This window comes from Aethalodelphis obliquidens, unplaced genomic scaffold, assembly GCF_003676395.1.
Source record: "Aethalodelphis obliquidens isolate GAN/ISIS:26980383/991018 unplaced genomic scaffold, ASM367639v1 scaffold3, whole genome shotgun sequence".
In the NCBI taxonomy this organism is placed as follows: Eukaryota; Metazoa; Chordata; class Mammalia; order Artiodactyla; family Delphinidae; genus Aethalodelphis; species Aethalodelphis obliquidens.
The window spans coordinates 67,422,764-67,450,702 of NW_020837947.1; the positions used below are offsets into that span (position 1 = coordinate 67,422,764).

General features: G+C 40.1%; 1 protein-coding gene across 1 annotated transcript; it reads left to right on the forward strand.

Moving 5' to 3' along the window:
* Positions 1-873: 873 nt before the first annotated feature.
* Positions 874-25,580, forward strand: CNR1 (cannabinoid receptor 1). Its single transcript, XM_027090799.1, has 2 exons — positions 874-946; positions 20,005-25,580. The coding sequence occupies exon 2, from the start codon at positions 20,068-20,070 to the stop codon at positions 21,484-21,486; it is 1,419 nt and encodes a 472-aa protein (XP_026946600.1). The 5' UTR covers positions 874-946; positions 20,005-20,067; the 3' UTR covers positions 21,487-25,580.
* Positions 25,581-27,939: the final 2,359 nt, after the last annotated feature.

Below are 27,939 nucleotides of genomic sequence, written 5' to 3' on the forward strand. Positions count from 1 at the left end.
AAACAAGCCCTAGGTGATATTATTTACTTTGGTGTGTGAAGTTTCACCTTCTAGTGAAAAATCTGATCTCACGTTGGAGTAGTGCTTGGCTTTGTTTGTTATCCACTGTTTTCTTTTTCTGTTACCCTTTTCCCAGTGGACCACATGCCTCTCTGTCTCGCTTGTGAGACTGTTCTTCTCTAATAAGCCTAGCTGCAGGATCAGTGTGTTCTTTTTGGCATTTCAAAATGTTAAAATAGTGAAATTGTTCAATGTTACCAAGACGAAACTGCTGGGAATGAAATTCTCCAGAAGAACCACTACATTTGTGGCCTATCACAGTCTCTTCCAAAAGAAAACTCCTTGAATCGGTTTACCTATTTTCTCAAGAAAGAAGCAGTCCCAGTGATTGTGTTGATATGTATTTAGTATGCGGTGTCACCTTATTAATTACTAAGGCAAAGCCTGAAAAACTCACTCAAAACAATCATGTGACATTCTTCTTTGCTTTGACTGAATTAATCTGAACCACCAGGATATTTAGACAAGCTCCTAGGTTGTCTTACACATTAGTATGTGGAATTAGAATTGGAATTCTCGGCTGTATTAGAATAAACTGTTATGAAATGGAACTTATAATAGCAGTTTATAGTTCACCAGGCTTACCAAATGTTTCTTCCCAGAAAACAGTTGGCCTAATAAGGAGAGGGATTATTTCCCATAATTAGCTCTCCAGGAATGCTGCAAAAAAGAGTAATAAATCAAATTTGGAAATACCTAACAACACATGATGAGTAAAACGAGATTTGGTTATAGGGTCTTGAATTTGCTTAGGAAGATGGAGCCTGTCTGTTAGTTTGCTGACTGTTATTCTTGGGGTAATGATGTTAGCTCAGTTGCATAAAGCACACAGATGAGAGCTTTCATTCCTCTTTCATTCTAAAGGGATGCCATTGTCTCCACCAGTGTAAGTCTGTCTCTTTTATTTTTGTATTCATCATTTTCTAATTGAACTAACAAATGAGAGTGAAGACAGCCTTTGGGTTTAAATTATTTATAATTCTGCTTCTGACTCTGAAATGACCTGGACCCAACATTGTTGTGAAAAACTATGCCAGGACAGGTTTATATATTGCATATCTATATCTTGAGGGGCTGAAAGCTCTGCTGATTTTGCTTTTCTTGACTGAAAGTTGGTCGAGAAGTTAAAGAATAAGAGGCAATCAAAACCAATGGATGTATTTTGTGTTGGCAAAATTTTAACTTCCTATTTTCCCCCCTGAATCTCCAGCTCTTTCCTAATCCTGTGCTCATGATGATGTTAACCTTATATTATAACCACATGAATGCTGTTTTTGAGGGACTGGAGGGTTCAACACTTTGTAACTGAATTGCTGTTTAATGTTTTGATAACCATTTAATTCACCAATCTGTATATTCTTAGATTAGATTAGGTTAACTTTACAACATATTACAGATCAACTCAGATTTCTCCCAAATATTTTCTGGACTAAAAGAAATAATGTCATCCAGAGTTTACAAAATGTCAAGTTATATACTGCATCATTTAAGATGACCAGGATATATAAATACACTTTTATAAATATGTCTGAAGAAACTTTTTCAAAGACATATATCAAGACCGAAATAAAAACTGAGACATGTTGCCTTGATATATTTGAACATATGATTCAGATTTTAAATAAATACTACAAATTTGGGGAAATGTCCAGATTCAAGGCAGCTATGCAGAGGACATGGAAAACTCAAGGCAAAAGGAAGTATCCAGCTTGAATCAAAACAAGGCTGTTCTTATTTTCCAGGATAGTGGAAATCTGTTCCAGTGTCCTGTGTTCTAAAAAGCTTGCAAAGATGCTAGGATGGGCAGAACCACAGTCGATGATAGTTTTCTCATAAACACCGATGGATGTGTTTAACACAGTTTTCACCAATCTTGCTGACTGGTTATTAATTTTGGAAGAAAGTTGGGAGAAGATATACAAGGCTATTACTGTGTCACAAGATACACGTTAGTATAGGTATATTTGTTGGATATAACACATTATAATGCTACCACAACTAAGTTAAAACTATAGGAAATTCGTGAGGGGGAAAGGGGAAGGCTGTTTTAGTCGTTTTCCAGTGATTCCCTTGGTGCTGTTCAAATGGTTTGAGGTTAGATGAACTTCTATCTCAAACAGGCTTGCATGGATAATAGATATGTTTATGACATATCAGTAATCAGAGGTCAAAGCCATTACATAAAGTAATCAGTGTGATTACCTCTAGTTATTAACATAAAATATTTACTGAAAATCCTGGGTCATATTTCTTCACTGAACAGAGTGCCTTATGGAAAATAAAGTACATTTCATTATAACAGTTTTTCTAGGGCAGTTGAGATTACAAATATATTCTTGATCTAGTTTTTATGGCTATTTTCCATATATTTGAAGTACTTTCCATATAGATTATTCCATATAGACTATATGGAATTATTATTTCCATATAGATTATAACTTTGGGATATCCTCTGAAAGTTTCATTTGGACAGGTTAATTTCATAACTTAGCGAGCATGGAATTCTGAGGTTCAGAGTTGTGTTCGTATGGGTTTTTGAGGAAAGAATTGTTTACACCCCAAACCTGAGCAAATAGGCCTGGCAGAGTCATAGCAGTTGTTTCAAAGTACCGTGAATTCTGTTTTAGCCCCAACTGGAGAAATGTTCACACCTGCACTTTAGGAAGGCTTTCAAAAGTTTTGCTTTGTTTCTTTTCTTTTCTTTTCTTATTGAACATGCCAGTTGAGACTGGTCTGATGGGAATCAGTGTTTTTTTAGCCAGCTCTTTTTTTTTTTTAACCCCCTGCGCTGTTATTGCATTATAGTCTGTATTTTTGAATAAATTTATTAAAATAAATTTTGCATTTTTGAATGCAACAAGGGATTTAAGTTCCCTTTTCTCCTAACACAGATGGCAAATCATTTTTCCCTAGGAGTACGATATTTTATTATCTGATGTCTTATTTTTCCACTCACATTTGGATTCCTAATTGTTTAGAGTTTGGATTCGTTGAAGAGAAATTTGATACCTTTGGCATGATTCCTTACCACCATTATAAACTCTGAATAGCATTAAAATTTTTTTTTAACTTCAGGAGGTAAAGTGCAGCATAGTTTCCAAAATTTGACAGTGTGATATCTATTTCTTTATTCCCACTAGCAAATTCCATGCTATTGCTTTTTAAGGAAAAGCAGAAGCATTTTTCAAAGACATGCCAAGCAATCTGTTGTGGGAGTTGAATATACTGGCAAATGCTTTCACAAACTGTGTATGTCAGTAGTATATTTAAATATAATTAAAATAAAATATTATTAGGAAATAATGTTTTTCAAAGTTTATGTTGAAATGGGAGGGTTCCCCTCTTTCCTTTATCATTTCTTTATTCGTTCTGAGACCATATATTTAGAGAAGAAAATTGGAGTCAATGTGAGTTCTGTAAATTGAGTTAAAAGGAGTTTTACATTTAAATTGGTGAGAAATTCCAGTATGCTTTAAAAAAAAATTCTACTTTCACATTGGACAGTTGTACTAGGAAATTTTATAACATTGATTGCTGTTGGTCAGGTGGCTAAAAAAGATGTTTTTAATATAGTAAGTGAACCAAAACCATAGGTAGTGTGCCTTTGTCACTCTTGTTTGCTTTTAACCCCGCTATATTTAAAAATAAATCAACTTGATTTATTCTTTGTAAGAGAGCTTATTTTAATACCACTGTGATCTGTGTATTTTGGTTTATTCCAGTGTTACTTCTTAAATGGACCATATTTTCAACTCATTTTAATGCATTGCTACCAGAATTTGTAAATGTTTTCTCTAGCTTTTGTACAAGTTGTGGTGAACAAGCGATATGCATGTGGAGAAAAAGGAAAAAATAAAATAAAAAGAAAAAAATTAAACAACTTAACTCATAACTAAAGTAAGCAAAAGATTGTCCAAAGGAATCTGTATCTTTGTCTGTGTGGGAACTTGGCTTTGGAAAATGTACAACTACTTTTGGAAATTAGATCTAAGTTCATACAAATTTTTCAAAAGGGAAACCTTTGAATGATTTTAGTCCTCGGCTAAGGAAACTAATTATGAGTAATCTATGATCCATTTTTATTGATGAAATAATTAGAGAGGGAACAGTCTGCCCAGAGTCATATATTTAAGTGCTCTGGGATACATTTCCATATATTTATAACTTGTAGGTATTTTTGAAAGATCCCTGCCAGCTATAAGCAGTGCAAATTGCATAATTACCAGGGTAACTCTGTAAGATAATTTGCAGTAGATTTGCATTACTTGGGCCTACTGCAAAATTTCCATTTTAGTTCGTCATTTTCTGGGTTCACCTCCCGTGATACATTATTTTATGGTTTTGGCAAAAGAAGAACAAATAGAAACATTTCCAGCTTAAAAAGGAAATAAGCTGGAGTGTTACTTACTTTTACTTTTTTCCTGTTCTTTTATGCTCAGTAGTCATGGGTTCCTTCACAACGGTGTTGGTAGACATGGTTAGCAGTCCTATCAAACTTTACATAGACTTTGTAAATAGAATTAAGAGAAAATGGTATGCAGTTTTTAATTTGTGTCTGCTTACTGGGTAAGTGCATGTTATGTCTTGAAGCCACTTTTCTTTGCTGGACAAAAGATCTAGCAAATAAGTTACCTGAAAAAGTGCAGAGAAGCTCTGGATTGTAGACTGAAAATCCTTGAGAGGTTCTTCACTCCTTACGCTCATTTTCGGGCTAGACTACAGTGTCCTACTCCAATCAAATAGAAAAAGCTTGGTTTTAAAGATCTTCTGTGGGAGACTACTTTATCATGAACAGGCTTCCTTCACCATCCATTTCAATGATCGAAAAACCTACGCTCATAGAATATTCTTTCTTCCTATCTCACCTCAATTCTTCTTAAAGGCTAGTTCTATTTTCCTCCCCCATCTAGTCTTTTTCACAGGTTTCCATCTTTAACAATGGTTCTAAAATTTTAGAGTGTCTTAGAATCTCCTGGAGGCCTTGTGAAAACACAGATGTGCCCCCACCCAGGAACAGAGTTTCTGATTCTGTCGGTCTGAGGTCGGACCTGAGACTGCATTTCTCCCAAGTTCCCAGACGATGCTGATGCTTCTGGTTGGAGAGCATCCTTTGAGAACCACTGACCTATAAAATAACTAACTCTGTGTGCTCTTCCAAACCACTTGTGACTTCTCAGACTGTTCTTTAAGGTGTACCCTGGGATGTCCAGCCTATGCTCAACTATCTTATTTCCTAGTTCTTTATCTTCACGTCACTTTTTCTGAATACTTTTAGTTCCTCAACTCTGTTCAAAATCACATAGTTGTAGCACACAAACCATGATTCAAGGTCAAACTCTTAAGTATAATAGAACTACCTCATGGTTTCAATGGCATAAAAGCTCTGTACTTGCATCCGATTTGTTATTACATTTCCAAAGCATACTTTACACCATTACTGAAACCAAGTTCTTCTAGTTCTGTTTGTACATTATAATTTATATCTTGAAAGCATGTTTTTCTGTTTATATCTTGTATTGTTCATACACACTGAAAATTTTTTTTATTAAGTGACTTTCAATTAAAGTAGGTGATATGTAAGTACCTAGGTTTTTAAATTCATGTTTAAATGGAATCCTGAACTTACACACAATAAAAATGTTTAAAATTACTCCAGTGAGAAAATGATAGGAAGGACATTGAATTATTTAGAAAACGAGTGTATCCTTGATTTGTATGAGTATTTAAACAAATATTAACTTCTCTTGTGAAATATTCCATTTTAGCTTCTGTAATGATAGAAAATAACTTTCCATTCTTTTTCATCACAGAGTTATGACCTGTGTTGGTGATTTTATATTTGAAAATTGGAAAGCCAAATGTTTCATAAAATAGAAATGAGTTGAGTTTGTTATTAGAATTGATTTTGGGCTCCTGAGACCTTCCATTCCTACTCTTAGCATCTCTTGGCATAAACGTGTCATTTGTTTTCAGTATAACTACTTTCCTTTACTCATTCTTAATTACTTTCTTGAGGAACAATTCCAAATACTCACAATTAAGTTTTATCAATATATTAAATTTTCTCAATGCCTTTTTGCCTCAGAAAAGCAATTAGAAATTTTGTTTTTGTAGGCAATAGTAATAACCCTCTTTAACATATTTTCTTATTTATGTTTAAATTAAGTCAGTTGTAAAACGCATAAAATGTTGTTAGCAGGAAAAGTTGCTCAACCAAAGCAAGAACCATGTCCACTGAACAGAGTAACAAATTGATTCCTGAGGGCTTATAAAAGCCACTCCATCTAGTGGTTGAATTTTCACATAACTTCTCTTGATAAGTTGCTTTGAAGACACACACACGCAGAAACCCATCTGGGAAAAATCAGTGCATAATAGCATGCATTTGAGGGAAGGAAAAAGTCCATTATAATCATAATTTCATACACCGTCTTTAAAGGTCTATCAACACATATAGTTAGGATTCATTCACAGTTGTGCATCTCACAAAGATCTCCTTATGTATCATTGTTATATGGCAAAATATTGAGGTTCATAGTACATACTCAGGCTGAAGAAGGATCAGAATAGAAAGTAAATACCTGACCTTTGCCCATAACTTCTACTTGCCATCAATATAATTTCTGTTTGATACTGAGATCAAAGATCCTGGGATACACAGTTGTTGATGCCTTTCATGTAACTTTTACATCTGGTTACAGTTCTTTCCAGCTGGATGTTTGTATGAGACCAAGACTCAGGTTTACTTCCCTAATGATCAACTGACTTTACGCCAAGGGAAACTATTCACAGTTAAAAGTCATTCTGCTAGGATAGCTCTGCTCTACTGCCAACATCCATTTAGTAAGCAGGCATTGAGTACATACCCTGTGCCGGGCACTATGCCAGGCAGAGGACATTCAAGACCATATAATGTCCCTACTCAAGGTTTTCATGATCTGAAGGGTTTAGACACAAGAAAGACTGCTATGGGATGACTCAGCATTGCCAATCATCTGTCCAGGGAGAAAACCTCAAAGTACATATAGGAAGGGAATTTACCGAAGCCGGTACTATTTGATGATGAAGTATCATCTGTCTGTTACTTGTATTCATATCCTACTCAACTCTGTCTTCTGTGGGAGGGGAAGGGCAGGTGGATGGGCTTTATTGGATGGGTTGGTTGGAATGGAGAATCATTTCCCTTGCTTCCTTGACCTGTATCCATTATCCAGGTGTGATACGTGAGTAGACAATGTCTACAGTGTTTAGCACAGAGCACACGCCCAACAAAAATATGTTACACGAAGCATGTAAGGGGCCAATAACTTTATATCCATCTGCTGCCTTGCTGTAGTAACACAGCTGTGTGCCATTTGGGCGCCAAGAGTGAGTCACAGGCACTCCCTTGTTGGAGCCCAAATGACGATTACATAGTTTCTTCTGCCTTGATTCCAGGCAAGTTCTTAAGAACTGACCAGAGAGTGGCATCCTCTCTCTGGGCCTTAAGAAAACCACCCTGCTCACGGTGGGAAGTGGAGTGATTTCCTTTGAGTTTGAATAGCTCCGTATGGGCAATGGATGTTTCAAGCTTTTGTCGACTTACAACAGTCATGTCTCATTCAGACCTAAAGAAGGTGCCCTCTCTGTTCCTCGCTGGTGTCGTGGAAACTGTCATAACCGTCCATAATCTTTATAATTGACTACTGAAGAAAAATATGTATACGTAATTTTTTAAATTAGTGGCAAAGACAAGTTAGATTTTATTTATTACTCACCAACAGCCACTGATTGCAAATAAGGTGCTAATCCAAGGCTAGGATTTATAGCTTAGAGTTAATTCTCATACTTTGTCCCTAAAGCCCATGGGACAAGGATGATTTGCAAGTGCTACGGGCAACTTTTTCTGTCAACAGAGCATTCCTTCAGATTTTAGTTGTTCATTGTGTAAAATTATTAAGTACTGTTTATTACCTCCTTTCTCAAAATTGATTCTTCCCTTTCCTTAGAAGTGGAAAGAAGACTGTCTTATTAAATGGTTCCTGGACCTCGAAGTTGAGAGCAGGGACATTGAGTTATACAGACTTGGGTTGAAGTTCTAACTCCATTCTCTCTAGTGGGCAACGCTGGGCAAAGCTGTACCTCTCTAAGCCTCAGTTTTCTCATATGTAGAATGGGAATTGTAATAGCACCTAATTCATGTAAATATTAAAAATAATACATATCCTTAGCATGATGCATGGCACATAAACATGTTTCTGACTGAAAATATTTGGGAACTGGAATTCTCTCTGTCGTACATTTAATCATCCTAGTCACCCAGTCACTGAGATTTGAGCCCGGGGAAACAAGACTCTGTGTTTAGTTGGCCTTCATGTGTCTGTTCATGGATTCAAAGAGAAGATACTTTTTGTTGAAAGATGAATGAAGAAACTGAAAAGTATGCTGCTCCATTGGACAACGTGTGGCACGCTTTAAACCACTGTTGTCCTTGGCAATGAACTGTCAAGATTACCTGCCTACTGGGTTCTGCATACTGCTTTCGGCCTTTATTGATCAAACCTCATGCAAGATAAAGACAATCTTATGCACTATTTTGTATATGGGCCAGGGCTTCTATTGAATTGAAAACTTTGCAAATTCTATTTTAAGGGAAGGCTGCTTCAATTATGCTCCTTTTACAGCTTGTATAGAAAATGTATCTCCCTTTACCCCACTCCCCCCTGCGCCAAACAAGCAAAGGCACTTGGTAGGAGGAAACATCAAAACAGCAGAGCAACATTAAATGATTCATGGAATTGGTTATAAAGGTCAACAGATCTAAGGAATCAGTTCATCTGTATCATTAACTTGCTTTTGTGATAGGTTTTCCTCCCAGCATTTTCACCTAATAGTGAGTGCTTAATTTGATGTAGTTTAAAGGCATCATTTCTTGAGCCCTGAAATTCTTTATGCTTTAAGAAGCCTATAAATGTTAAATAATTAGGCATACTTCAGGTTAAATTTGAACAGAAATATAGCCTTATAAGTGTCCTAATGTCTATCTGGTTCATAATAATTGATATTTTTAATGAAAAATGTAACACTCATATTGTTAGTAAGAATAGACCAGAGAAAAGGGTACATTTAATAACTTCTGCTCTATGTTACAAAATATAAGAAAAGCTAAGCCTTTCAGAACCAACTGAGCATTACGAGCACAATGGAATTTTCTTTTCTGTATGGGAAAGAGAGAGAACATTAACACAAGGAAGAAGAATTATGTATTTTTGCCTGAATTATCAGGATAGTTAAGTCAATCTTTGACTTTGCTATGGAAGATGGTGCAATAAGTGACCAAACTACTTTAATAATTCAAAACTCAACTGGTTAGGTAAGCGTTAGAACAGACTCAGTTGCCCATTCAGCTGTAACAGAAGCATCATTCATCAAGTTGTGAAGTTGGCCCGTGAGATCTGCCAGTGTACATTAAGGACGTGCCTTAGAAATAATGCAGTTATAAGAGTCAACTAAAAATTTCCCTACTGACTTATAGAAATACATTAGCAAGTTATTTTTCTTGATCAAATTAAGAGAAACCAGACTTGTTCCCAGAAATGAATGGAAAATAACAAACAAATATATCCACTGGCACCTTCTTTCTCTTGAACCATTCGCAAGGCTCTTTTATAAGGTTAACCAAGCAGAACAAGACAGAACCAACAAACTAAGGAAAACAACACGATTAAGAAAAGGCCTATGGCTCCTACGTTTGATATCCTGGACGTCTATCAATCTAGACGTGATGAGCTTGGGATTATTTCCTTAAAGCATTTACAAACTTAGAATCTAGAAAAGGAGCCTGGTCGGCTGATACAGTCTGTAACTATATTGGGAGCGCCGGTCTTCTGACGCTTCTAGAGGGTTTTCTGCCTTCCCGGACATGACATCCTGCAGGAAGCAAATACTCTCTAGTGCCTGTTCCCCCAGAGATGCTGCAAGGATTTTGACTCCAGAATCAACAGTGCCAAATATCTAAATTACTGAAGTGTCCCTCTGAAACAAAGAAGGTCTTCAGTGGGGCAATGACGTCTAAAATAGCCTGCTATTAAATTATACTGGTATAGAAAAGACTTTATTTGAAGTCTTGTTTTGAGGACCTACTCCATGTTCATCCTAATCAGAACATGGATGTTTTATACCCTTAATGGTTATAGAAACAAAGATACAGACTCTGAATAGACTTCTAAAAAAAACTCCGTACTGCTTCCAAATCCATAACAATTTCTTGATGACACCATAGCCTGCGAGTTGATGTATAAGTTTGGAGGCAGTGGATGGAGAAAAGCAGGTGTGCATAGAGAGGTGGGCAAAAAGAACAGGTGATGTTATTCTAAAAATTGAAGTTTTTTTAAAAATAATAGATTCAATATATTAAAGTATTTTTATTATTGTTATAAAGGCATGATTTACAGCCTAAATCGTTAGACTATGTTCCTTATATTTTAAAAAGCAGAATTCTAGGAAAATCCCCTTTGCATGTCATTCAATCATTCTTTTACTATAATGGTAACAAAACCCAACTGCTTCTTTAATAGGTGCATCTACACCTCTTGCTGGAAATTTCCAATTAGATTTTCCCAGTAGCAAACAAAAACAAAATTAATGGTAGCTGCATCCCCCAAAGCCTAAACTATATTACTAATGAACTCTCAAAGAAAACTCTCGATACAAAAAAATAAATAAATAATAGTAAGGTGGACATTACTGTAGTAATCCAAATGTAAAAATAAAGGGTTACCGAAATGCAGAGCACAATTTTCTTGCCATGATCCCATTAACTGTTAAAACAGCCTGTGCACAGTGGCATTTTGACATTGCTAAGATCCTTGAACTGCACAACATCCATGTATATTTTTAACTGTATTCTTTCATTAAAAAGTTGGCTTATATTGGGTAGAAGTTACTCTATATTTCATAACCACACTGCCCTGACTCAGGTTTTAACAAGCTGGTTTTTTTTTTTTAATGAAAGTGCTTGGTCACATTAAAATGGGAAATTGTGATCACATATGTGGTGATCTTAATATAGAGTAAATCACAGGCACACATGTTTTGAATTATTGAAATAAGGTTTGTGATCCTTCTTCTTAACTGAAGAAGCTTTATACCTCTTCCAAATACTAAAATTTTCATCCTTGAGGACATGCCAGTAGGCAGATGTACCTAGATGGGCTGGGATAGGAAAGAGCGATTTAGTAGGAGGTAGTCTTAATTACTATTGGCAAAATGCCATAATTCGTGTTTGTAAGAAGCTGGAAGGCTAGAATATACTATAAGATGCAAAATGGCTTTATCCTAGTTACTGTTAATGCTTAAAAGATGTATAAAGTCCCAAAGCAGAAACTCTGGTGTCTGAGAGACATGGGTTCAGCTACAAGCTCTTCATATTCTGGACAATTTATTTAAAATCTACTGGTCTCCACTTCCTCATCTGTGACACGGGGATTATAAATAAGCACCTGATAGAGTTGTCATGACAATTTCACGATAGAATATATGCAGAGTCTCTCAAATGCCTGGAATGTAATAGACATTCAATAAAGCTTCCTCCTCCCTCACCCATGTGTGTATCTTATACTTGCTTCATGCTTTAAGTGCCGAGACAAAAATAAAAATTGAATAAGTAGCCTATGATCTAACTAAGTCAATGAATTATCTGGAAGTATAATTAGTATATGGCAAAGAGCCGTTATACTAAGTAATGATAATAATAATTAATATTTATTGAAGACTTAAATTTTGTGCCAGGCACTATGTTAAGTTCTTCACATGCACTATTTTTTTCATGTAATTTTCAGAACAATTCTATGATGGAGGCATCCTCCTACTCCTTCTCCTTCCCATTTTACAGATGAAATAATGAGCTTTAGAAAGAGTAAATACGTACCCAAATACAGGTCTGACACTAATCTTGGTATGCTAACTCCTAATTCAGTGTTCTCTCCATTACTGGTGCTTGGACTGGCTGGAATCAGTAGGGAAAAGAAGGGAGATAGTAGCATCCCTGTCTTAGATTAGGGAAATGATGTATCATAAAGGTTGAAAGCAGGGCTTTCCTGGTGGCACAGTGGTTGAGAGTCCGCCTGCCGATGCAGGGCACACGGGTTCGTGCCCCGGTCCGGGAGGATCCCACATGCCGCGGAGCGGCTGGGCCCGTGAGCCATGGCCGCTGAGCCTGCGCGTCCGGAGCCTGTGCTCCGCAACGGGAGAGGCCACAACAGTGAGAGGCCCGCGTACCGCCAAAAAAAAAAAAAAAAAAAGGTTTAAAGCAGCTCCAAACCTGTCAATATCCAATATGGTCGCCACTAGCCATATGTGGCTATTAAGCCCTTGAAATGTGGCTAGTTCCACCTATTGAAAGGATAATATTTTGGATGTATTGAGTTAAATAAAATATATTATTAAAATTAATTTCACCTTTTACCTTTTTCTTTTTACCCTCGATAATGGAAATTTTAAAATTGCCTATGTGGCTTGCATTCCATTTTTTAAAAAAAAATATTTTGAAGCTATAAATCAAGCTCATAAACTACTAAATAAAGTATGTTCCAGCCTCTTACCTTGACAAATATGCCTTCACGAGGGCCTGCAAGGCCAGGTTCAAATTTAGAATTTTTGGCCTCCTTGGAGTTAGACAGCAAAACATGATGGTGCGGGGGAGCCAGCTTTGCCCGCCCCCTTCTGCTCCCAGCCACACTGCACCACGAGGACACACGCATGCAGGCACACGCATGTGATCGGCCCAGCCTGCCCATCCTCACACCGCTTCCCCCACAAACAGCTGCCTCCGGCGACCTCCAGGAGGACAGACCCCAGGAGCAAGCCCACGGAGTTCCTGGAATTGGAGGAGGGTGACTCTGGGAGGGCATCTCCTTGACCCCCATCGGGGGGGGCCCAGCTGGAGAGGCTCTGTGACAACGAAACTATGATACCCTCTATAAGGTACACTCTAATTTCAGGGATGGTAAAATGTGAAAAAAATGTGCATTTTTTTAAATTTAATTTTTTGTTGAAGAATAATTGACTTACAATGTTGTGTTAGTTTCTGGTGTACAGCAAAGTGTATCAGTTATATATATATAACTGATATATATATATATATATATTTCATATTCTGTTCCATTATGGTTTATTACAGGATACTGAATATAGTTCCCTATGCTATACAGTAGGACCATGTTGTTTATCTATTTTATATGCAGTAGTTTGTATTTGCTAATCCCAAACTCCTAATTTATCCCTCCCCTACTCCCTTTCCTCTTTGGTAACTGTAAGTTTGTTTTCTATGTAAGTCTGTTTCTGTTTCATAAATACATTCATTTGTGTCATATTTTAGATTTCACGTATAAGTGATATCGTATGGTATTTGTCTTTTTCTGACATACTTCACTTAGTATGATAATCTCTAAGTCCATCCATATTGCTGTAAATGGCATTATTTCATTCTTTTTTATGGCTGAGTACTATTCCGTTGTATATATGTGCCACATCTTCTTTACCCATTCATCTGTTGACGGACACTTAGGTGGCTTCCATGTCTTGGCTATTGCAAATAGTGCTGCTATGAACACTGGGTGCATGTATCTTTTTTCTTTTTTTAATAGATTTATTTTATTTGTTCATTTATTTATTTATTGGCTACGTTGCGTTGTCGTTGCTGTGTGTGGGCTTTCTCTAGTTGTGGCGAGCGGGGGCTACTCTTTGTTGCAGTGCAAGGACTTCTCACTGCGGTGGCTTCTCTTGTTGGGGAGCACGGCCTGTAGGCACGGAGGCTTCAGTAGTTGTGGCACATGGGCTTCAGTAGTTGTGGCTCACGGGCTCTAGAGCGCAGGCTCACTAGTTGTGGCGCATGGGCTTAGTTGCTCCGCAGCATGTGGGATCTTCCTGGACCAGGGCTCGAACCTGTGTCATCTGCATTGGCAGGCAGACTCTTAACCACTGTGCCACCAGGGAAGCCCCGCATGTATCTTTTTGGACTATAGTTTTCTCTGGATATATGCTCAGGAGTGGGATTGCTGGATCATACGGTAACGCTATTTTTAGTTTTCTTGAGGAACCTCCATACTGTTTTCCATAGTGGCTGCACCAACTTACATTCCCACCACCAACAACAAAAAAAATGTGCATCTTATATTGGATGTCCAGCAGCCTTCTGCATTCCATTTTTATCAGACAACACTGCTCTAGAATCAGAATATCTGAGTTCATTCTGGCTCTGCCCTTACTAGCTGTGTGAATGGCAAATTACTTTACCCCCTCTGTGCCTTTCATCAGTAAAATGGAGATAATAATGGCATCTACCTCACAGGGCTACTGTGAAAATAATTTGATATACATCAGAGGCTCAGAGGGCCAGCTGCACATAACAAGCTCTCCATATGTGCTTAAAAGGGGAAAAATCAGCAAGACTTAGTGGTCTACCTGATTATAGAGGCTGAGGAGAGGGAATCCAGGGTAAGTGTGGAGTGTGAGCTTGAGTGACTAGAGAGATTATTCACAATACTGTAAGAAATGTGAAACATGACATGGCTGCATTATTTGTAATAGTAAGAGATGATAAATAAGCTAAACCTGTGTCCATAGGCGGCATCTATGAGTATCTAACAGATACTCAAGGCAGCTGCTAAATGAGGAGGTTTTGTGTACTGATGTGGAACTGTCTTCACATATACTTTTAGGTGGAAAAGCAAGGTGCCAAACAGTACCTATATTAGTATTTGTTAAAAAGAAAAGAAAGAGGGGATAAATGTATATATATTTGCTTGAATATGCATGGAATATCGCTGCAAGGAGTACCAAGAAACTTCTTGCCTCTAAGGAGGAAAACTGGTTGGCTGGAACATCAGAATGGGAGAGGTTAGGTTGACTCTTTGCTGTATATCCTTTTGTACGTTTTGAATTGTATGAATGGAATATAAATAATCAAAATGTCAGATAAATTAGGTTTTAATTAGGCAGTGTGAAGGGAGAATTAGTTACTTGAGAGAAGATGATTTATGGGATGGAGATCATGGACTGGGCCCCAGTAGCTGCCTGGAAATGTTGGGCTCAAACTTTGATCTTCAGGCCAAATGTCCACTGAACTAATTACCTTTCTCTCTTCTAATTTTAAGAAAAGGCAAATATATATTATTAAATCACGGCTTTCATGGATCAGTTAATAAAATTCAACTGCCACTGTATTAGGTTCATGGGAAGATTTCGAAGTGAGCCCAGCCTCCCCCATCCCCCCTACGCCTGCTATCATGTTATCAGGTCAGTGAGTCACATAAGAAAAAAAAGACGCCAGTCCTGTGCTTGGAAAGCACATTCTAGTTATGGAAATAAATATGTAAACTTATGCATAAATGCTATGATGAGGTCTATAATAGAGGGGAAAACTGGGGGACTAGTTCTCCCTGGTGCAAAGGGCAGGTCAAGGAGGTAAAGATAATTTATCTCAGAAAGACAACTTGGAAATGAGTATTTCAGACAGAGGGAGGGGTAGGAGGAAAGGAGGAAGGTGTGCAAGCGTGATTCAAGGAGCAGGGAGCCATCTCCCGGGCCAGGAAGCTGTGTGTTTCGGTATGGGTGGCAGTTGAGAAGCAAAAGTAAGATTTGAGGATGTGCCAGGACCATTAACGGCTCCCACAGATTGTGGCTATCTTCTGTGTCCTACCTATTCCATGAACACTTTCCCATATAAGTGGAGTTGTTGAGCGAATGTAAGTTTGCACAAAGAGCAAACTTGACTCAAGAGACACAGCCCAGGGGTGGGCACATGTACGACATTTTCTGGAAGAGCCGAGGATGTGAGAGAGGATATGACAGACAGATGGCTGAACAGGGAACTTGAGGACACTTGAGCGTGAACAGGTGGAGCCAGGCTGAGCTGGGGACTCAGGAGAGATTGTAATAGAGGAACCAGGAAGCGCAGGGCAACCATTGTGGCTGTTGAACTTCAGTCTTCTATTTCTGCATCCTTTATTTTTATATCCTCCACAACTAGACAACCTCCCCGGGACACCTGGCTGGGCTTTACCAGACTCTCAGTGGACACTGGGTGTCCCTGTGTGGTCTGTGCACTAGTGTTCCTGCCTCTGGCTGAGCAGTTCCCAGCCCTTGCGTGCCTTGCCCTCTGCCAGTGTGGGAGGGTGTGCAGAATCGGCTCAGAGAAGAAGCAGTTAGTTCCTGAGTGATGCCAGAAGTTAGCCGTGGGTGATTCGGGGCCCTCGGTTCGGCGGTGCCTCCGAACTGTCATTGCAGGCGATGCTGACCGTGCGAAAGGGCTAGAGGATCATGCAGGAGCCAAGGGTGCCCTCCTGGCTCACCTGGCACGCTTGCTTTGTTCACCATCCGGTAACATATTGCCCGTGTTCTCCTCCACCTCTATCTAGCCAAAGTCGGCTGGGTCATGTGGCTCATTCCGTGAGTACTTAGGCTAGGCAATCACTACACAGGCAGCTTTCAGTTACAATGTCAGTCACCTCATCTAAATAGAGCATTTTTCTAGCACGAATGGATCGGGCAGCTATTTAGGATAGATACCCTGATTCAAGCTCCATGCTTATTTATTCCCATTATGATTGGGTGACTCCCTCCCCCACCTTGAATAGGAAAGGGATTTTTTTTTCTCTTTTGAAATACCTATAGTCAATCAGCCAGCTTAGGTAGGGCCCCCTGCTATACACTAGGCATTACATTAAACGCTATGAATAAACACTAAGATAAATAAAATTCCTTCCCTCAGTGAGCTTACTACCCAGTGGGTGGGAGGGAGGGGCAAAACAGATGCAAACACGGAGAACTATTAGAATATTTGGTAAACACCAGGGACACCATGGTAGAACTCTATCTGGCTATTCTAGGAGCCCCAAAGAGGGTATGATGGGAGCAGAGGAGCTACATCAAACTGGGGGAAGGAGTTGACCAGGTGGAGGAAGGGAAAGGGTGTTTGCTCAGAGGAGTGTGCAAAGCAGTGGAAGCAAGAGCACCAAGTTGAAAAGCAATGGATTCGGTGTGTTCATGGAACCAAATTATCCGGTATAGTGGCGAGTCCAGGAACGGCGAGAGGAGGGATGGAGAGACAGGCAGGGGCTAGACAACCCTGGGAAGGAAGCCTTTTACTGGACTTCATCCTATGGGTGTGGGGATGCAGGTAGAGAGCTTTCCTGCTCAGGGAGAACAGAATGTGGAGAGCTCTGGGCACAAGGGAGTGAGGGTCAGATCTGAAAGGCCCTCAGCTGGGCTGACACAGATGGCAGAGAGAAGAGCTGCGTGGGATGGTCTGGAGAGTATGGGCCTGAAAGGGAAGCCTCGTGAATGAACTTGAACTTGGTCTTTAGGGCACAGAGGTTGAAATAGGGGAGTCACGTAATCAGCCGCCTGTTTTATGAAGATCACGGCAGCAGCTATTTATTTGGCAAGTGATCAAAAGGGGATCAGTCCAGGGCTTCCCTGGTGGCGCAGTGGTTGAGAGTCCGCCCGCCGATGCAGGGCACACGGGTTCGTGCCCCGGTCCGGGAAGATCCCACATGCCGTGGAGCGGCTGGGCCCGTGAGCCATGGTCGCTGAGCCTGCGCGTCCGGAGCCTGTGCTCCGCAACGGGAGAGGCCACAACAGTGAGAGGCCCGCGTACCACAAAAAAAAACCCCCAAAACAAAAAACTGACCACGTGGTTGGCACTCGGGTTCTGGTGAGCAGTGATGGTGGCCTGGACTTAGAAGTGGCAGAATGTGGGAACTTGGGCCACATTTAGCATGTTGTGCCTATTCCCGATTACCAGACAAACAGAACAAAAACCGCATCATGACACTTCAGGTATTCATCAAAAATTTTTTTCTGTGTCTCCGTGTCCTGCCTCCACCCACATTAATTCTACATACTCTTGGCACAAACATCCTTTCCTTGGGGAAGCCGCCTTCAACCCCCAGACGGCTGCTCCCACAGCATCCTATATGTCCCTGACTGTAGCTGTTACAATGCCTTCTCATACTTACAGGGTCAGCCTGTCTCCTCTGCTACACTGAACTCCATGTGGTCAGGGGCTCTTTCCGGATACTGTTCTGCTCTTAGTGCCTAGTACAGTGCCTGGCATATACTGGGTGTGCCACAATTTGTTGAATGGATGAATAAATGAATTATTAATTCAGATAGGTGGGATCTCTGTATTTTAGCAGGAGGATTCAGAACATTTTAATGGGATCCAAGCTAATGCCTATCTTTTCCCCCCTCAATACAGTGTGATATTTTTAGGAACAACAAAAAGACAATTAGTGAGGAAAATATTGGCTTTGATGATTTTTAAAATGATTGTAGATATCACTCCATACTTCTAATATTTCTTCTTTATTTATTTATACTGAGATCATTGACATTGAACATTGTCTTAGTTTCAGGTATACGACATCATGATTTGCCTCTCCCACACACCTTGAAGTGGCCCTTTTATCGTTTGTTGTGAAGTGTCATTCAGCTGGTTTTCAAGTCTTTTTCAGAGGGAATTGTTCCATTTGTAGCTGTAGATTAGGTGGGCCTCTGGGAGGAGGGGGTTCTGGATCTTTCTACACCGCCATCTTGGACTGCCCTCAGTATTTCTAATATATAAGCTAAAGAGCCCAATAGCCACATTTTAAACAAATATTTATAAATAGGAACACCAATTCTCTGGCCATTTATTTTGAAACAGAGGCAAATTGCCTTGCTGAGAATTGAAGAGCCCTGAAAATCTGGCCTCTCCTCTCAGCCATCCTTACTTCCATCCACCTGGAAAGGCCTGGATGATCGGGTCTTTCTCCCGTCCTCCAGTGTGTGCTGGTGTCACCTCGCTGCTCATGGAAGTCGCTGTCTGGAAGCACGGTCCATTGTGACTACTTTCCAGTGTTAAAGATCTCGTTCTTCCCGGGAGCATCAGTGCAAATTTACCCTTCGTAACATTTTTCTTGGCTGGTGTAGACATTCTAGAAGTTCACCTCAGCCATGGCTCAGTTCAAACGTCTTCTCTGGGTGAGGAAACTTGCCCGATGGAGTCAGGGCTAGAACCTGGATCTTCCCATTAAGGCCACTTGCTTCCTACAGTTCCCAGCAATGTCCTCCTCCGCCTTTACACTGAACACACAGGCCACACGACTCAGTCCTTGACTCCACACTCTGTTGTTCTTTGGTTGTCTTATATGCTCAGTCTTACCTGTGTGACAAGGCATGTGACAAGGCAGTAAAGTCTTTAAGAGCAGAGATTGTGTGACATGTGGTTGCTTTCCCCACCAGCATCAGGACTCTGTGTGTGTGTGTGTGTGTGTGTGTGTGTGTGTATGTGTGTGTGATAGTAGAAGCCAGGTGGCAGACACTCCCTAACACAGCCACACCCAAGACACATTGCTTTCACTTGACCACCAGACCCTGGAGGTCCACGCGGGCCTCACACAGCGACTCAAGTCCAGAGAGCCTAAATAATGAAAGAAATGGATGTGTTGGGTGTGTGCCCTACCTCACCAACTTTTGACAGCTTTTCTTGTTTTTTTCCTTCCTTTTTAAATCTTAATTGTGTTTTTATTTTTATTATGGTATATTTTTCTGTACATTGATCAAATGCATGGCTTTATTTTATTTATTTATTTTTTCGCTGCTCTGTGTGGCTTGCAGAATCTTAGTTCCGTGACCAGGGATCTGAACCCACGCCCTCGGTAGTGAAAGTGTGGAGTCCTAACCACTGGACCACCAGGGAATTCCCTGGGAAGCTTTTCTTTAACTGAAGGATCGACACATTTTGTTGACAGAATCGGACAAGGATTTTACCTATGTTCAGAGACAGGAATGAAATAACACAAGGGGACATATTTGGAATGTTTACCATCGTTTTTTGGGGGGGCGGGGGGCGAGTTGTTCGTGTGTTTTCATTCTCCCTGTTCTCTCCCCATTCAGCTTATCTGTTTTCCCTCCCATCAGGGTTTCCTGCTGCGGGGCTCTTTCTCCGTCACTGTGAGTGTGGCCTAATTGAAGACAGAGGGGATGAAGTCCATCCTCGATGGCCTTGCAGATACCACCTTCCGAACGATCACCACAGACCTCCTCTACGTGGGTGCCAATGACATTCAGTACGAAGACATCAAAGGCGACATGGCATCCAAATTAGGTTACTTCCCGCAGAAATTTCCTTTAACTTCCTTCAGGGGAAGTCCCTTCCAAGAAAAGATGACTGCGGGAGAGCACCCCCAGTTAGTCCCAGCAGACCAGGTGAACCTCACTGAGTTTTACAACAAGTCTCTGTCCTCCTACAAGGAGAACGACGAGAACATTCAGTGCGGGGAGAACTTTATGGACATGGAGTGCTTCATGATTCTGAACCCCAGCCAGCAGCTAGCCATCGCCGTGCTGTCCCTCACGCTGGGCACCTTCACGGTCCTGGAGAACCTGCTGGTGCTCTGCGTCATCCTCCACTCCCGCAGCCTCCGCTGCCGGCCTTCTTACCACTTCATCGGCAGCCTGGCCGTGGCAGACCTCCTGGGGAGCGTCATCTTCGTCTACAGCTTCGTCGACTTCCACGTGTTCCACCGCAAAGACAGCCCCAACGTGTTTCTGTTCAAACTGGGTGGGGTCACAGCATCATTCACGGCCTCCGTCGGCAGCCTGTTCCTCACTGCCATCGACAGGTACATATCTATTCACAGACCCCTGGCCTATAAGAGGATCGTCACCCGGCCCAAGGCCGTGGTGGCGTTTTGCCTGATGTGGACCATCGCGATTGTGATCGCCGTGCTGCCTCTCCTGGGCTGGAACTGCAAGAAACTGCAATCCGTGTGCTCAGACATTTTCCCTCTCATCGACGAGACCTACCTGATGTTCTGGATTGGGGTCACCAGCGTGCTGCTGCTCTTCATCGTGTACGCCTACATGTACATCCTCTGGAAGGCGCACAGCCACGCCGTCCGCATGATCCAGCGCGGTACCCAGAAGAGCATCATCATCCACACGTCCGAGGACGGCAAGGTGCAGGTGACCCGGCCGGACCAGGCCCGCATGGACATCAGGCTGGCCAAGACCCTGGTCCTGATTCTGGTGGTTTTGATCATCTGCTGGGGCCCTCTGCTCGCAATCATGGTATACGACGTCTTTGGGAAGATGAACAAGCTCATTAAGACAGTGTTTGCCTTCTGCAGCATGCTCTGTCTGCTGAATTCCACCGTGAACCCCATCATCTACGCTCTGCGGAGCAAGGACCTGAGACATGCGTTCCGGAGCATGTTCCCCTCGTGCGAAGGCACCGCACAGCCTCTCGATAACAGCATGGGGGACTCGGACTGCCTGCACAAACACGCCAACAATGCAGCCAGCGTCCACAGGGCCGCGGAGAGCTGCATCAAGAGCACGGTCAAGATCGCCAAGGTGACCATGTCTGTGTCCACGGACACGTCTGCCGAGGCTCTGTGAGCCAGACGCGTCCCTGGCAGCACAGGAAAAGAAATTCTCTCTCTCTCTCTTTTTTTTAAAAGCTCAAAAACCCAAAAGAGTCTGTCGTCTCATCGGTTATATTTTTTTAAGTTGACCGCGCTCAGTGAAAAGGTGATTGTCACCGTGATCAGTTTTCAGTTCTCTAATGTTTCCATAGTGTAGGTCCTCAAACTCAGTTCTCCGGGGGTTTACGGTGAAGAAAAGCTGTTGTTTAAGGGACTGGAAGGTCCTTCAAAGTCTCAATGAAATAGGAGAGAACCTTTGGCTACACAATTGGAAGCCCAAATACCCATAGAAAAAGGCCATCAAATGAGTAATGCCTTTGTAATCACAACTTTCATTATAATGTGAAATATACTTGTCCGGAAGTAATCAGAGATGTCCATTTTTACAACAGTTAGAGTACTAAAGTAAAGCTATTTTGTAAAATGTAGTGTGTCCTGTGAGATGTGTATCAGTGTTTACCATGTGTTATTTATATTTGTCTAGTCCAGCAAAACTGCAAGGTGGGCTTCTACAAGAACAATGGCACATAAGCAGTGGATATATGCCAATGAGACCACTTTTTAAAACATTACTGCCCATGATGTAACTTTAGAAACCTTAATATTTTTTTCAAATATCTCTATTTAAATTTGACATTGAAATAACCATAAAGGTTTATTTTTCTGTTAATCCAACAAGAAGAATTTGAAGACTGTCCAAAGTCTTGAGCAGAATTCGTTGACACTTAAAAATTTCTTAGTCCAGCATTTTCATACGAGGACTTGTGTTATCTCCTGGACTATAGCTGTTCTGTTGGGTGATGGATTACAATCAGAACAGAAGAGAGACTGCATGTTGACTTTGGCTGACACCTCCGACTTTCTTTAGACTTTAGCTCTTACTGGACCTCTTAAGACAGCATGTGTCAATCTTAATGTATGTTGTTATCACTGTGCAATTGCTGTTTTCTTGAAGAGTATTGCATCCTTATATTCCAGGTTTAAGTAGATTTCATGCCTGGGTGGCCAAACAACAGTCTTCATTTTTTCTTAATTGAAAAGAAGTAGTGTCTGGATCAGTAAAATTATACTGTGTGTGAGTATGAATATAAATGTGTGTGTGTGTACGTGTGTGTGTGTGTGTGTGTGTGTTTCTATCCTGTAACTGTTCTAGTAATGTCCTAAAGTGAGAAAACTGTGACCACGTGTAAGCTGTTCCCCTTGCTGCACTCTTGCACATGAATTCAGTTTCTAAAATTGAGTTCTTCCGGAAATCTAGTTGATAAAAATACTGACCGTAAGCCTTCAGAACCCTCTCCCTTTGAAATTGGGTCAAGTAGTACTAAACTGACCTTTAGGTATCTCACAAGACCAGCGTTTAGCAAGGAGTCATCTATAATGAACCTTCAGGTGAAGGTCTGTGTTTACAGTGTTCATGTTGGGAAATGGGAGTGTTTTGGTTTCTGAGCACCTAATATTGATCAAGTCCACGGAGATGTAAGTCATTATAAGGGAAGTAGCTCTAAAATAAAACCCTCCAGTGGTAACATATTTTAGTTGTGTGTGTAGGCAGCATGATCCCAGTTTAAGTAGCACTATACTTTGCTCACTGCAGTGGGACTACCAGATCCGGCTTATGTGGTAAGAAGACCTATCAGACGGTGGGTGAGACAGAAGAGGGCAGTGAGGACCTGACACACTCGTGATTGAGGCCTGGATGTCATACGGCTGCTTCTGCGCTTCGTGCAGATGCCCTTGGTGACAGCCCAGCGCCCAGCTTTGTCTGTATAGGTTTGGGCTCTTTAAAGAACAGGCCTCTCCTCTGTTCCTGATTAACAAGAGGTGCTAAAGCATAAATATGAGCATGGCTTGCTTTCTTCTTACGCCCCAGTTTCATACTCCTTAATGGTGCCACGGGTGCTCTGAATTAGGCCCTTTCCCAGTAAGCACTGATAATGCTTAAGAAGCCACCTGACTCTGACAAATTTTACTTACAAACTATCTTCTCCCTAAACAGATAAAGCATGGCTTTTGCAGGACCAGGAGGCCTGCATAGCCTGATGTAAAGCAGAGAGCTAGCATTTATCTGGTGATTGCTAGCTATGTGGTACCCAAGCAGCCTGATGGAACAATGTCCTTTCTTGCAGTGTAAGGCTGGATGTGGCTTGTGGGCCAAGCTGAGATGCCTTTAATTGTCTGTACGGCTCGAACCTGCCTGCTGGTTCCTCTCTTTACCTCTCTGTGATATGCAGATGATATGCTCAGTGTGCTAGAGGATTAATAAGATCTCTTTAGAAGAAGAAAAGATTATTTATGAAAAAACTCACCAGGGTCTAGTTTCCATTGAAGAATTGCCACTCTTTTGTTCTAAATTACCCTGAAGATTAATCCACACATCTCAGAGCTCACTAGGCAATACCAACGCTCTTCTCACAGCTATGAAGACCTGGTGAAGAGGAAATTCTTGTTACTGGTAGAAAAATTCCAGGATTCATTTTTGAAACTGTATTTGTGTGTATGCAATGTAGATTTTATAGTGTGTTGTGCTTATAAGATCTCAATCATATCTAATAAATTAAGGGACAACGGGGCTGACAGCACTAAACTTGGTGCTTATTGATATTCTAAGAAATATCTGTGAAATATCATCATGTATGTGTTACACCACCTTCATTTTAAAACACTTAAATGAGTTTGATTCACTCTGATACTTTTAATATCATTTCCTAACCCAAGTGACTCAAATGTTCTCCCCAATGAATATACTCATTAGCATTATTATTCAATAGTGTCATTCATTAATTAGTCCCTTAATGAGACCCATTGATTGACATATAATTTAGATTGCAGTAAGCTCTATAAGGTCTACCTGCAGAGTTATCTGCTTTCCTCTGAGGCTGACATATGTGTCCTGATCTTGCATTTCACCATCCTATATGTCTTTAGATAGGGCCAAATGCCAACCTGCTCAATTTCTTCAGAGTAATGATGAGCCTTTCAATCCCAGATTAACAGTTTTCTTTAGAAAAGAAGGGCTGTCTCCAAGAACCCCTAATTTTCCACTCCGTATGAAATAAATGTAAAAGAAACACAGATCTGGAAGAAGCTACAGACATATGCCTACACTTGAGATGATCCCCAAGCCTCCTGTCACATCGAGTCAGGTCTATGTGGCATTAAGTGTCATGGAATTTTGGCTGTCTAAACCCACACTGCAGGAGACAAGCCCAACCTCCAGATGAGAATTTTGGCCCTTGATGAGTGGCATTCTAGTTACTGTCCTGTTGATCGATTTCTGCCATCCCATGTCTGTAAAAGAGACCACCAATATCATGAGCAAAATTAGATTTCTCGTGTTCTAACTGTATATTTGTATGATATTTTAAAATCTCCTAAATGCTGGGCAACGGCTATTAACAATTGTCTTGCACTGGCCTTCTGATGAAATGTTAACAATGCCTATTGTAATATAGACAAAACATTTTATCTACTGGTTTGGGCTGAATGTATGTAAATAGGTTTTTAAAAAGTCAGATGTTTAAGCAGTGGCCTACAAATCAGTAATTTTCAGATAGGAGTGTTTCCTTACATTGCCGTGGCATCCTAAAAGCTATCTTCACGTAAACTTAGTGTAGCAGGCCTGCTGAGGATCCAGAGTGCTCAAGAAAGGAAACCTTTCCTTGTAATAATATGAATTAAGATGCCAGATGATCTGGATTCTTATTTCCAGTGTTTCAAGTGGAAAACAAAGCTCTTTATTGTCTGTAAATCAAACATGATTACTTTTCCTCTTAGAAGAATATTGTATTGTTAGATGTTTGTTGAGCTGGTGACATCCTTGCAACCCCTGCAATATCTTTGTTAGTAATAAAACTTTGTACACAAGTACTAGTAAGATTGTTATTCAATGTAGCTTCAGTCATTAGATTACTATAGTGAAGTAGTACTAATGTAATATTTACAATGTATTAAGCCCACGCTATATTTTAGTTCAATGATGTAGTTAAATTGTTATTTATTCAAAGAGAAAACATCCCATCATGTCTATTGTCTGAAGTTACCTGGAATCAAATAAAAATTCTAGATTATCACAAAGAACATACAGTGTCTTTGAATTCTGCCTTATTTCACAGTCTGATGTTAAAACACTTGGGGTTTAAATTCTAAAAGACTGATTTGTTCCCCAAAAGCAATGAAGACTTTATTTGAGAAATGGGTATAGACTGGATTAATATATTAATTTTTAACATAGGAAAAACATGCAAAAAACCATCATTTACATAATAAAGAACAAAAGCCTGCCATACCTTTTATGTCATTATTTAATTAAAGCATTTAATGATTTTGAAGTAAATTAAAGCAAATGTACTATTCTCAATGTATAAATTAAGTTGGAACATAGCAGACAGTAAAATATATAAATTTAAAGAATTTATAACATACATTTGGAACCATGTGAAAAAGATAATTACTTTTCACCTTAACTTATAAAAACATAAATTTTTATCTGAACAATAAGAGAAAATATTTTGAAATTGTTATAATGAAGTATCAATAAAAAAGCATTACAATTAAGTTTACACAGTATTACTGTCTGAAATAAAGTATGTTCGTAGTCAATTTTGAAAGAAGACTTTAAATTTTTCAAATGATGAATTGACAAATATTTGAAAATAGATTATCTTTATTTTTTAATAGCTATAATTAAAATTCTTCATTCTTCTTTTATTAAACATTGTAGTTAACTGCATGAGATAAATGTTTCTAACAAAGAGCACATGACGTGTTCTTAATTCTTAAATTTTATACTGGGGTTTGAAGGGAATAAGATACTTATTTCAATATCTTCACAAACATCTTGAAACTCAAAACTGATACCAATCAGTAATACATGTTGCCATCTATATTGAAATATACATTAAGAATGATGTAGAAACAGAAAACCAATTGAGGTATGCAAGAAGCGCCACAGTATGCCCCCAGATGGTTCCAACTGGAAACATTTCACCATCCTCTTTAGAATATTCTATGGTAAGTGTTGCTCCTGGTTTGAAGGTGATAACATGTGAAGTTCTTGGTACAGTCTTGGAATATAGAAGGTGAGCAATACACATTATCTTTGTTCGTCAACTCCTTGTCCCTGGAATGCTGGTAAGGGAAATTTGGAGTGTACATATCTGATTAGTTTAGGAGGTGATGAAATGTGCAGCATGGGTGGGTCTCTGAACATCTCAAAAATACAGGTTGGGTTACTTGTGAACTACTTCACAAGTTTCTGGGTAAGGCTGAGTAACGAATATAGAGGATTATAAGATATATAGTTCCCTGTGACATACCCAAAGGGAAAGAGAGTGACAGGAAGGAATGACAAATGGGATGAGTAATTAAAGTATACAGTTGCAGTCTTGGACTAAGAACCAAATGGAATCCTGAGACTCCCCAGTACTAACTGCAGCACCTTATTCATTGCTTTGAACATGGATGCGCAAATATTTGTAGAACAATGGAATAATTTTTCTTTTAACTCTAAGAAATTAGATGACGAATGCAGCACTTCAGTTGTTTATTTTAATAATAACAATAACAGAATTGTTCCCATCTTTGGGTAAGCCTGATCCATTTGAAAATGTTTAAATGTTTACTACCTAGCACACAATCTTTTTGGCTAACATCAGAATCATGACAGATGCCAAAGATACCCAGCTTTGACTGACAGAGGCAGCTATTGTGCTGGTGAGAACACTGGAGAAGAAATTATTAGACCCAGGATGTAGTTCTGGATCAGTCACTTTCTAGCTATTTGGCCTTGGACAAGCTACAACTCTGACTTGCTTTTCTCATCAGTAAAAATGCCAGTTCTGAAAATGTCAGTAGCATCAGATGATGTAAAGTGTTTTGAAGAGCTTTGAAAACTATGAAGGGCTACACCAATGTAAGTATTGGAATTAACCCGTGTTCAAATAATTCATTTTATCGTATTCAGCCAATGTCTATACCAGTCCTTTAGCTCAGGGGTCCCCAACCCCCAGGCAGCAGACCGCTATTGGTCCGCGGCCTGTTAGCAACTGGGCCGCACAGCAGGAGGTGAGTGGAGGGTGGGCGAGCGAACCAAGGTTCATCTGCTGCTCTCCATCGCCCCCATCATTGCATTACCGCCTAAAGCATCACCTCCTGCCACTGTCCATGGAAAAATTGTCTTGCACGAAACTGGTCCCTGGTGCCAAAAAGGTCGGGGACTGCTGCTTTAGTTAATAATCAGGAATAAAGAAGCTATATTCTGTTGTGCTTATGAGTGACAGGCATCGTACCAGCACTTTATATGGGTACTGTATATATATACACACACACACACACATATATCTGTGTGTGTACAGATGTGTATGTGCTATCATGTAGGTGTCATTACCTTCATATTATAGGTGAGACAAAAGCTCAGTCAGGTAAAGAC